The 13,255-nt window shown below is 40.1% G+C and overlaps 1 protein-coding gene across 1 annotated transcript in view; it reads right to left on the bottom strand.

Annotated features, from left to right (window-relative positions):
- The window catches only part of LOC141134078 (uncharacterized), a 53,147-nt gene that overhangs the window by 23,583 nt on the left and 16,309 nt on the right, over positions 1-13,255 (bottom strand). Inside the window, exons 6-7 of the mRNA XM_073623665.1 lie at positions 6,313-6,371; positions 3,551-3,702 (exon numbers count right to left, since the gene is read on the bottom strand). Of these exons, the coding sequence (XP_073479766.1) occupies positions 3,551-3,702; positions 6,313-6,371 (211 nt within the window). The remainder of the gene's footprint in view (positions 1-3,550; positions 3,703-6,312; positions 6,372-13,255) is intronic.

Genomic DNA, 13,255 nt, shown 5'->3' with positions numbered 1-13,255 from the left:
TCAGGGGGGGGCGCTCTGTTATCCCCCCCCTCTTTTCCTGTGGCCTGCCAGGTTGCATGCTCAGATAAAGGTCATGTATGGATTTTTGGGGGGACCCCCAAGCCATTTTTTTTTTACATTTTGGTGCGGGGTTCCCCTTAAAATCCATACCAGATAAACAGCATTATTTTGAAATGGTACACTAATAACACACACAGTCTTTGATTTCAACAATATGCTTACAGTTCGAATTCTAATGGAATTCAATGTAAAATTTGAGTCGAATTTCAATCTGAATTTTGGAAATTCGTACAAATTTTGTTTCGTTATTCAGAGAATTTGGTAAAATTTGTTTGTACTTCAATTTGTGGATTTGGATATATCTGAAATCTCGATTAATGAAAAATTTGTCAGAATATTTATTCGAAATGAAACTAATCTCACATGTCTAATGTAATCAAATTTAGAGCTTGGGAATTCGGTCTAATACTGTTGGGTAGCTTCCATTGTTTGGTGTCTGCTGCAGAGATCTCTTTATATCTTTTTTCTTTTCTTACTCTCCCTTCCTAAGCTTTTTATCTTTTTCTCTTGAAAAGCTAACAGTTGGCCTCATGTAGGCTAGGTGGGTTGACTCTTATGCCCACCTCCCTGGGAAATGTTGGTAGGCTGAACCCTTGTTTTGGCAGAGCAATACTATTTAATAACTCAGCAATTTCCCAGAAGGCAGTTGTGGATCCCCCTTTTCATGCGATTACAGTTTGACAATTAATATTGGTTCATCAACGTCATTTTCAACACTACTATGTGTACGTAGGTCATTTGTTTGCATGTTAAGGAACCTATGTCCTTCACTGCTAATCCAATTAAATTTCCTTATTGTATGTCATTTTTGAATGCTACTTTAATTTTAAGGTTGACGTGTGATCCAACTATTTGAAGTCTTGATTGTTGTATATTAGGATGATCTACACGCATCACTTTTATCTTTTCTCTGGACCCATCCTGGTTTATATTCCTAGACTGTTACTATTCTATTTGCAAAATTCTAATAAAAGACAGTTAAAGATAAAATGTTTATATTTGATTCATTTTAAGGAGAGCTTTGTTCCCCCGTTTTAGATGGTACAACTCCATAGTATATCCAGGTAAAAAAGATTCATCAATTTTTAGTCTAATATGAAGGCCCGATTCACACCTAAATCGCATCCTGTGCGATTCCTGCCCGTTCCCATGTGGTGCGACTTGGAAGCCCAATTATTTGAGCTGGCTTCAAATCACCCCAGAACGCAATAAAAGTAGTGCATACACTACTTTTCAAAAATGCGGGACAATGCAATCTGGTGCTCACACATGCACTGCATTTGTGATCTGCATTTGTGGCACCATGAACATTTCATTGGCACCCGCAACAGATCAAAGTGCATTTCGAGCACGTTGTAGGAAACGTACACGGAATTCGCTTTTCCTGTACCGCATTCTGGTGTGAAGCGGCCCTAAAGCAATTTTACCCATTCAAGGCAAGGCAACTGGTTTGTTTTAAGCCTAAAATCTCAACAGTAAGTTCACTTTTTTTGACTCCCCCCACCAAGAGCTAAAGGAAATACCCAGTACTTCCAGGTATGTAGACACATGTGGTGATCCACCACACTCAATGCCACTTTCCCATTCCCAACACATACCAGTGATCAAGGGTAGCAAACACAAGCTCCCGGACAGACAAAAAATTCATAGCTGGTATAGAAACAACCTAGAAAGGGGTCAAGGGACCGGACCCTTTTAACAAAAATGTTAACATTAAGATAAAAGACAACTTAGTTTACTTGGGATCAAGAGAACGTGCTCATCCTTTGTGATAGCAATAAAGTTGATGTGAAAAAATAAATAGTATAATAATAAAAATGAAAAGCACCCTATCCCCCCGCATACAGTATGTAAATGGTGTTATCACCACATATGTGATCTATCGCTGTGAACATCAGAGTGACAGCAATAATTCTACTGCCAGACCTTCTGTGGAACCATAAACTGGTAACCTGTAAAGTCTTTTAAATCTTTGCCTATGGATAATTTAATGTACCCGTAGTTTGTCGCCTTTCCATGTGATATGTTAGGTATCTATTTACTAGTAACATCGTCTTTTATATTTTATCAGATATATTTTATTGTGTTTGCGTGCACTAAAATTCATTAACCACTCGCAGACCGCCCTATGGCTCTTCTACTTCTACAGGGCGGACACGCTGCGCAGGATCACGTATACTGTATATTCGTGACCCTGCACTTCCAGCAGCCGCCAGCTCGCTCCCGCTGTGAATCTACACAGTGGGGGCTGATCAGCGGGTCTTGCAGACCAGATGTCCGCCGGCACCCGCTGATTGCTCTGTACACAATTAATACAGAATGCATGGATCCTGTGTTCCTGCAAAGCAGGAACACCGATCCATGCCTTCCACTAGATTTTTTACATTTTTTTACTGGATATGTGTTATAGCAGAAAGTAATAATATTTAAAATATTTTGTAATTGTTTAAAATAATTTTAAAAAATTGTCGTTCTTTTTTTGTTTGTAGCACAAAAATAAAAAATGCAGAGGTGATCAAATACCACCAAAAGAGAGCTCTATTTGTGGAAAAAAAAGGACATCAATTTTATTTGGGTACAGTTCTGCATGACCGCGCAATTGTCAGCTAAAGTAACACAGTGCCGTATTGCAAAAAATGACCTGGTCAGGAAGGGGGGTAAATCTGGAGCTGAAGTGGTTAAAAAAAATTATTTTTACAAATATTGTGCGCCAAATGAATTGAAACAGTCACCATTTCATTCTCCAGGGCCCTTGGTTTCAGAAAATATGTAATGTTTAGAGGTTCTAAGTTATTTTCTAGCCAAAAGTGCTGATTTTTACATACAGTATATACGAGAAATATCAGAATTGTCCCAGATGACATATTTTGTTTATTCCAGGTGTGCTTACATTTAGGTACTGTTGATTTTCAGGTAGGTAGTCGGTTCTAGGTTTCTACTTTGCTTATGAAATGATAGAATAGTGTACTTTCTAGTATCAAGGGACAATATGGGCTTTGGTTTAAGATCTAAGGTTTAAGGATAAGTGCAACTGGATTATGCATTCTTTAAAGCACTGCCCCGTGTCTCCTCCTGAATCCCGACGCGGTCGATTCTCCTCCCAGCCAATCAGGAGTTAGGACTCGTGCCCAATCGGGTCTTAGGACCCAAACGGTACTCAGGACCTGCTTCCTGATTGGCCAGGAGGAGAAACAGGAAAACATTAGCGAATATTAATTTGCTAATGTCACTCAAATGGGTGGGCTCGGGGTGCCTCCGGCTCTAATTGTGTGCTTCTAAAAAAAAAAAACATTGGAATCCATGCGTACTGCGCCCTACATGTAGATTAGGGGCCGGCCGCATGGATTGTGCCACTAATGGATGGGCTGGCACTGGATAGATAGATAGATAGATAGATAGATAGATAGATAGATAGATAGATAGATAGATAGATAGATAGATAGATAGATAGATAAGCAAGGAAAAAATAAAGAAAGGAAGGCATGTTTACCATGATCCATTGATGTATTGTATGCGCATTTGCTGTATTCTGTATTACGTAAAACATATTCCACATCTTGTGAAAAGTTGGCTCTCTCTTCTATATAATTATTGAAAGGGACTTCTGTACTGACTTCATGGTTCACAATAACACTTCCAGAGCTAGAATAATGACAAAAGTAATAACAAAGTTACAAGAAGTAATATACATGAAATGACTGAGAAAGTTAGGTCATTACATGTCAATACTGTAAAAGTTTTTTTAAAGATTGACAGCTTGATCATGGGAATATGAAGAGCTTTTAAACTCTAAGGCCGCGTACACATGGGCGGACTTTTCGACCGGACTGGTCCGACAGACTTTCCAACGGACTTTCGACGGACTTTCGACGGACTTTTGACGGACTTCCGACAGACTTTTGAACGAACGGACTTGCCTACACACGATAACACCAAAGTCCGACGGATTCGTACATGATGACGGACGGACTAAAATAGGGAAGTTGATAGCCGGTAGCCAATAGCTGCCCTAGCGTGGGTTTTCATCCGTCGGTCTAGCGTACAGACGAGCGGATTTTTCGACCAGACTCGAGTCCATCGGAAAGATTTGAAACATGTTTCAAATCTAAAGTCCGTCAGATTTTTGACCGAAAAAGTCTGCTGCAGGTCCGATGGAGCCCACACACAGTTGGATTGTCCGCCGGATTCGGTCCGTCGGACCAGTCTGGTTGAAAAGTCCGCCCGTGTGTACAGGGCATTACATTTTCAAAGTGTTTACCCAACACTAAGGGTGCTTTCACACTGGGGCATTGGCGGTAAAGTGCTGCTATTTTTAGCGGTGCTTTACTGTCGTTTTAGCGGCGCTATTCAGCTGCTAGCGGGGCACCTCAGTGTGAAAGCAGCCTAACGATAACAGTGTATAAACATCTAAAGCCCCTGATGATGACATTACATCGAAACACGTAGGGTGAAGCCTTATTGGAGTGACGTCATCTCACACAGCCTGTCCGCTCACAGGGATAGAGCCAACAGAGCTCTGAAAGTTTATACGCTTTTATCCCTCGTATCAGGTAGACACTTTGAAAATCTAAGTGTGTTGTTTATATCTTTGGCAAAAAAGATTTAAAGATTGGACACAATTGACATTTTTGGTTTATTTTATTATGGACTTGTTGCTTTTTATATATTTGTCGACAATTTTGATTAATTTTCATGTGATGTTTATTCATTTCATGTTTATGAAATTTATATGGTGATTAAAGAATTGTTGATATAATTTTTTTTCCACGGTATTTAATTTACTTATTTCATTTATCTGCAAGTGTAGTCAGAATTTTTTACACATTATAGTGAAATGTCCCGTTGACAATGAATTTGCCAGACAGGAAGTGAGGGAAGATCTGCAACAGGGGTACAGGCAGAAATACAAATGGAAGGACATCTGAAAAACAACAATTTCCAATGTGTCTTTATCACACCATAATGCTGTGCACATCCATGTCAACGGACATCAAAGCGTATGTCAGCGAACTTCATTGCACATTAAAATGCAACTAAAATGGGTGGAAATGTACATGCGTTTTCCATACATTTTAGTGAAAGTCAGTGTGAATTGGCCCTGAGTTTTCCCCTAGACTGCCCCTAGAGGGCAGAGGAGGGATCTGGGGTCTTCTAGACCCCAGATCCCTCCATAAAGAGTACTTGTTGTCACATGCCTATTGCTGTCACAAGTGATTCCTTGTGACAACAATAAAAATAATTTTTTAAAAGCAACAGTGTAAGAATAAAAAATGAATAAATCGATCATTAGAAAAAAAAATTAAGTGCCCCCCCCCCCTGTTGGCGTGCAAAGGCTAAAGCGCCCGTCGGTCCAGCACACGCACAAACAGCAATTGTCCCACACATGTGAGGTATCAGTATGAATGTCAGATCATGGGCAGTAATTCTAGCACCAGATCTCCTCTGTAAATCTAAAGTAGTAACCTGTAAAGACCTTTAAAACATCACCTATGGATAGTAAAATTTACATAGTTTGTCGCTGATGCCCAATTTTAAAGCGTGACATGTTTGGTATCCATTTACTCTGCGTAACATCATCTTTTATATTTTTTCAGAAAATTCTATATTATTTTTTAGTTTTTTTTCTATTAAAATTGAAAAAAGTGTATTTTATCCCAAAAAATTGCATTTGAAAAACCGCTGTACAAATACAGTGTGACAAAAAAAATTGTAACACTTACCAATTTATTCTTTAGAGCCTCTGTTTCAAAAAAATATTTCACGTTTGGGGGTTCTAAGAAATTTTCTAGCAAAAAAAAAAATAATGTAAACAAAAAAGTGCCAGAAAAGGCCTTGGGTTCAAGTGGTGAACCTTTTACTTGAAGGCCTAGTTGACATGGGGCAATTACATCCATGTCCCATGCACGGCCATGTGGCACGGGGATGCACAGGTGTTGTGTGCATTCCTGTTCCACCAGTCCTATTATTGTCAATTGGTACTCATCGGCTACACAGATACAGAGGCTTCTCCCAAAGTATTGTGTGGGTGCATGGTCCTGAATGCACCAAGGGTGAATTTGGGGACAACAGCCACACACACATGGATGTCGTATTAGGACATGAATGAGACTGTGCGCCCTCGTGTGGTAAACACAGCCCTGCACGGGGCACGGATGTAATTTCCCCCTGTGAATGAGGCCAAAGGGTTTATTTGAGAGCAGGAAAATAAATATACCTCTATATAGTATTTGGTACACACATAAGTTCTCATACCTGAAAGATATTAACTGGATTTTTATGAATCTATTTAGGGCTCTGTAGATCCTTTCCATCTGCAAGACAAAAAAAAAAACTTTGAGGTGTTTTTCCCATATTACCAGAAAAAATAAAACTCAAAAGCAAAATGATAAAGTCAATTTTTTGTTCACACTGTTAGGAACCCCCAATCCGATTTTGCAGCATGATCTTGATTTTAAAGTAAAATTCCAGCCTAAAGAAAAGTCTCTTCATCACTCCCAGTCTGCCTACAAGAGATTTTCCCAATTTCCTATCAACAGGAACGACAGGAGAGTTTTTTTTTGGGGAGTGGGGTGGGGGGATTGAAAAGACCCTCCTGCTGCTGAGGGTGTGTACCCTTAAATGTTGTTTTGTCACATTTACAAGAAGTAAGGAGAAGACTGGCCGGTGGTTACATGGACTTTGAAGAATAAGGTTCTGACTTTGAAGGAAATGCTAAAAATATGGGTTGCATGGGGGGCACTTAGCAGAGCCCATGCATGCCTCCAGATCTCAACCCAAAACCCAGGTGTTGTCTTATGCACATAGTGTAGATCATAAGTGAGGACCACTAATGAAGCATAGCAGGAGGAAAAAGGGAATTAAGCTTAACTTTCCTACTTCTGTAGCACCCCATGTTTTAGGGCTACCTGGGACTCCAACAGAGATCCATTTTTATGTTACAGTTCTCTTATATCTTTTTTCCTCTGTTTTGCTGACTAACTCTCCCTTTAATTCATTTTTACAGATATTTATATAGAACTGACAATTTACCCAGTGCTTTACTTATAGATTGTACCCTCACATCAGTCCCTGCCTTCAAGAGTTTACAATTCAAGACCCCTAACTCACATGCATACATACACATACTAGGGGCAATTTAGAAAGGAGCCCATTACTTACCACCATGCCTTTTACTGGGAGACCATGATAACTCCAGGCAGGTAGCAATATGGTTGAGACTTGAAATAATGCCCCTACTGCTGCCAGTGCTAACCACTTAGCCACTGTGCTATCCAATGTTGAGGACCGTAGACACGGTGGTCAGCTAAGGAAACTTAATGCAACAGATGAAAGACACATCATGCCTTCAACACCAGAACATGTCAAGCAGTGCCATCAGCACAGAATTAGCAGAAACCCATAGGACCCAGGTACATCCATCTACTGTCTGGAGAAGTCTAGCCAGAAGTGGTCTTCATGGAAGAAAGCCATACATCCAACGTGAAAAGAAAGGTAAGGGACTCAACAATGCAGGAAAATATAGGAACTGGGTGCAGAAAAATATCAGCAGGTGCTCTGGAGTCAAAATCTGAAATATCTGGCTGTAGTAAGAGGCAGTTTGTTGGCGAAGGGCTGGAGAGCGGTACAATAATTAGTTTCCACAGGCAACAGTAAAGCATGATGGAGGTTCCTTGCAAGTCTGGGGCTGTATTTCTGCAAATGGAGTTGGAGATTTGGTCAGGATCAATGGTGTCCTCAATCCTAATGCCGCGTACACACGACCGGACTTTCCGGCAGAAAAGGTCCAACGGAACCATTCCGTCGGACATTCCGATCGTGTGTGGGCTTCATCGGACCTTCCCTTTTGAAAATTCTGACGGACCTAGAAATAGAACATGTTTCAAATCTTTCCGATGGACTCCTATCGGGAAAACCTCTCGTCTGTATGCTAGTCCGACGGCCAAGAACAACGCAAGGGCAGCTATTGGCTACTGACTATTGAACTTCCTTTTTCTAGTATCATCATATGTCATGGCGTTCTAAACGAACGGACTTTGGTGTGATCGTGTGTAGGCAAGTCCGTTTCAGCGGAACTCCGTCGGAATGACCGTCGGAGTTCAGTCCGACGAGAAGTCCGCTCGTGTGTACGTGGCATAAGAAATACAGGCAGATAGTTATCCATCATGCTATACCATCTGGGAGGCATGTGATTGGCCCCACAATTATTCTGCAGCAGGACAACCACTCCAAACATGCAACCAATATCGTTAAGAAGTATCTTCAGTGTAAAGAACAAGGAGTCCTGAAAGTGATGGTTTGTCCCCCACAGAGCCCTGATCTCAACAACATGGAGTCTGTCTGGGATTACATGAAGAGACAGAAGGATTTGAGATGCCTACATCCTCAGAAGACTTGTGGTTAGTTCTCCAAGATGTTTGCAACAACCTACCTACCAAGTACCTTCAAAAATTGTGTACAAGTGTACCTAGAAGAATTGATTCTTTTTTAAAGGTAAAGGGTGGTCACACTAAATATTGTTTTGATTTGGATTTCTCTTCAGTTCATTTACTTTCAGTTTTGTTAATTGATAAAATTAAACCATTAACACTTCTATTTCTGAAAACATTCTTATGTTACATTATTGCCTAAAACTTTTCCACAGTACCCTGCCACTCCCCAAGAGACATTGTACATGAACAACAATAATTTGATAAACCAACACACAATTACCCATAATAACAATATCCAATAACAATAATAACAATATCCAATAATGTAGGGTTGTATAAGAGGTTTTGGACAGTCTAACACTCTGTAATCTGTGCAAACAGGTACAACGTCACATGTCCTTTGGCTATTTTCTTACTAGATTGAGTATTAATGATTTGTAAAGAGTAGCATGAATCAGGAAAATACCACATTATGGCCACTAGATGGAGCTGACAATAACATAAATAAATACTTATTTACTATGATCAACAGCTCCATCCAGTGGCCATAATGTGGTACTTTCCTGGTTAAGTGTATTCTTTATAAATAACAGCATTCAACTTGGAGAGAAAATAGCTTAGTAACATGTGATTTTATCCCCCTTTGCACAGAATTAATGTGCATGCAGTTTCAAAGGATGAAAATTATTTATAAATACACCCCTATAGTGTATTTTTTTTTCATAAAGGTCTATACTTCAGAGAATGAAGAGGGACATTTGAGGAGTAACAAGGGACAAGAGATTTGCTTCCAGTCTATAGGGACAGTTCCTACAAATTAGGGACAATTGGGATCTATGGAGTATGTTGTGTCTGTTTTGAAGCTCAGTTTGTCTTCAAGATGGAGCCATCTGATAAAAGAAGAGTCACTGCTTGTGTATGTAAATTGCCTAAAAAGACTCATTAAGATCTGCAAACAACAGCAAAGTTAGTATGATGCGTAGCTAAGAATGTGAAATGGAGATGTACTGGGTTAAGAATTAATAAGCGTTCTGTTTAGGGGTCTGTAATCCAGACAAGAAAATACCTAAGGTTTTCTGATTATATACAGCGGGTAAAATAACTATTGAACACGTCACCATTTTTCTAGGTAAATATATTTCTAAAAGTGCTACTGACATGAAATTTTCACCACACGTCGGTAACAACTCATGCAATCCATATATACAAATAAATCAAAACAAAGAAATTAGAAATTAAGTTATGTGTAATACAATGGAATGACAGAGAGAATAGGTATTGAACACATGAAGAAAGGGAGGTTGAAAAGGTATGGAAAGCCAAGACACCAGCTGAAATCTATCAGTAATTAGAAAGCAATCCTTCCCCTTGTCAGTGCAAATTAATATCAGCTGGTTCAGTCTCAACTCATGGCCTATAAAAAGGTGTCCCATTACCAAGGTGTCACACAAGAAACATCTCATGATGGGTAAAAGCAAAGATCTCCCTTTGTACCTTTATTGTTGCAAAACATACTGATGACATTGGTTACAGAAGTATTTCTAAACTTCTGAATGTTCCAGTAAGCACTGTTGGGGCCATAATCCGAAAGTGGAAAGAACATCACTTCATCATAAACCGGCCACGACCAGGTGCTCCTCGCAAGATTTCTGACAGAGGAGTGAAAAGAACTATTAGAAGAGTTTTCCAAAAGCTAAGGACCACTTGTGGAGGGCTTCAGAAAGACCTGGAATTAGCAGGTAAATTGTTTCAAAGAAAGCAATAAGTAATGCACTCACCCGCCATGGCTTGTATGCTTGCTCACCACGCAAGACTCCATTGCTGAAGAAAAGGCATGTTGAAGCTCATTTAAAGTTTGCTGCACAACATTTAGACAAGCCTGTGAAATACTGGGAGAATATAGTCTGGTCAGAAGAGACTAAAATTGAACTCTTTGGATGCCATTATACACGCCATGTTTGGAGGTCAAATGGCACGTCACCCCAAAAACACCCCCCATACCAACAGTGAAGTTGGGAGGTGGGAACATTATGGTGTGGGGTTAGATTGGAGGATTGAGGTGGATTTTGGCGGTGCCATGGAAAAACAGAGTAATTTCAACTGATCACAAAAATAGAAAATTGTTTATGTACACATAGTTAAAATTGTACAGAATATATAATCAATTTAAGTAGCAAATACTGGGTGGTCATATTTTACAAAGAATTCAGGATCGATAAAAAATATGTAGCACACTAGCCCGACATGTTTCGCAATTAGCTTCTTCAGGGGATGTGCAAAATAAATCTGAAACATTATACAAATAAGAGCACAAAGATAGTATAACAAAGCATACAATTTATGAAATCAGATTATGATGGTGTGGGGTTGTTTTCCAGCATACAGTACTGGCAAACTTCATATCATTGAAGGAAGGATGAATGCAAAAATGTACCAAGACATTCTTGATAAAAATCTGCTGCCATCTACCAGGATGATGAAGATGAAACAAGGGTGGACATTTCAGCAAGACAATGATCCCAAACACAGCCAAGAAAACTCTCAATTGGTTTCAAAGAAAGAAAAAAAGCTGCTAGAATGGTCCAGCCAATCACCTGACTTGAATCCAATAGAAAATCTATGGAAAGAACTAAAGATCAGAATTCGTAGAAGAGGCCCATGAAACCTTCAAGATTTGAAGACTGTGTGGAAGAATGGGCCAAAATCACACCTGAGCAATGTATGCGACTAGTTTCTCCATACAGGAGGCATCTGGAAGCTTTCATTACCAACAAAGGATTTTGTATCAAGTATTAAATACATTTCAGTTAGCGTGTTCAATACTTTTACCCTGTGTCATTCCATTTTATTACACATAACTTCATTCCTGAAATTATTTGTTTTGGTTTCTTGGTATGTATGGATTGCATGAGTTGTTACCGACATGTGGTGAAAATGTCATGTCAATAGCACCTTTAGATATATGTAGCGCTTACCCCCGAAGGAGGGGCTGATTAATTATTATATCCGTAATTCACGCTTACCACCTAGCCCATCGCAGCCCATAAATCCAAAAACACAGTCCATATAGACAGTCCCGGAGCCATACAGCAAGGCAAATAGGCGCAGGGACAGCTTGACAGTGCTGGACAGCACAGTTGCCGCTTTAGGGTTGTTTCTCCTTTTAGAAAAGGGGAGGGGAGTTAGCCACGCTGAGAGAAAGAGTAGGAGAGAGGGGAAGTGACGTCAGTCACAGAGCGGAGGAGAAAGAGATTCCCACCCTCCCGCCCTATTTGGTACACATGGGGTTAGAGGGTTGTTGGGTTGAATTGGCTGTGTTGGGGTCGCTAGAATTGAGCGAAAATGGTTACATGTATGGAACATGGAGTACCCATCCATGGGATGGGAGTTGTTTATGGTACCCATTCATTTGATGGGGGTTATTTGTACCCATCCATGGAAGGATGGGGGTTCATTTCAGGTACTTTTAAGTTACGATGGGGTAACCTGGAAGAGGTTAAAGGTTAGGTCACTGGGAACGTTTGGGTAATGTCTCCGAGTCAGGGGGTTGCCGACTGGAGGCCAGAAAGGTAAAAGAGGTTGTTTGCAGTGACCAGGGGTAGGGTTGTTTTTCCTATATTACCCCTTAAAAAGTTTATTAAAATGTTACGGTTATTTATTGTTATTTATGTAAATTTATAGTTGTTAATAAATAGGCCATAAAGGCCATTTACCCCAAGAATCGGGTCGTGTCATTTATAAGGTAAAAAGGAGGGGGAGAAATTGGGGTAATAGGTCGCCAGTAGACTGGGCTTAAGTCCTACAAATGTCATGCATTTTTCTCTTGCTTTATTAAGTAACATGAACTGGGATAGGAGAAGGGTTTCTTTTGAGATGCTCTTTTATTGCATTATCATCTTTTCACTGTCTCTCATGCAAGAACCTAGAATCATTGCGGATAATAGGAAATCACTTTGTGCGATTTCTTCAATCAGGGAAGATGGAAGTAGATTTGATAGAGAATAATCGATAAAGAGTCACTCTGAATAACTTCTTCATCTGCAGAACTTTTCAAGAACAGTCTGTATCTCTATATGTGTGCTTGCAGCTTTACAGCTACCCTTTTACCACTACTTCCCATCTGCATGGTACTTCCAAGTTGAGCTAAAGAAAAGTCACTCTGAATAACTCCTCCCGCTTGACTGATTGGAATCCCGGGGCATTGCTGAACCCAAAGTCACAGGCCATCAACGCCTGTCTTACTTACTTGCGTACCAACATCCCTCAGCCTCTGGCAGTACCCTTCCCTTGGGCTTTCACTCACGTGATCAATAGTCCATGTGCCACTCATAAACGATCGATCGCCCAATTTCATCCCGCTTTGTTGCTACTTCTTCTGCAATGATTCTTTGTTCCCTTTTCTCCTTTCTGGCCCGTTCCCTTCCCCGCAGAGGCGGCCAACGACACCAGCGACTACATGCTGTACGGTGTCGTCTCTTCCTCTATGGAGGCCGGTTCCCCACCCTTCTCGCAAGGGGGGGGGGGCTCCGTTGGCTGGCTTCTCCAAGCTTGAACAGGAAACTCTCTACTGACCATGTGACCAGGCTTTTATATGAGAATATAAAAGTATGTGCCCACTACATATATATTTACGTAGAAAAATGGTGACATGTTAAATACTTATTTTACCCGCTATATATATATATATATATATATACATTTATACACACAAACACATTTCAATTTCAATACAACTTCAAATAAGATTGAATCATGAGTAATCACAA

Source organism: Aquarana catesbeiana, linkage group LG03, assembly GCF_042186555.1.
Source record: "Aquarana catesbeiana isolate 2022-GZ linkage group LG03, ASM4218655v1, whole genome shotgun sequence".
Taxonomy (NCBI): domain Eukaryota; kingdom Metazoa; phylum Chordata; class Amphibia; order Anura; family Ranidae; genus Aquarana; species Aquarana catesbeiana.
Note: the sequence above shows the minus strand (reverse complement) of the source record. Positions and strands in the feature narration are given on the sequence as shown.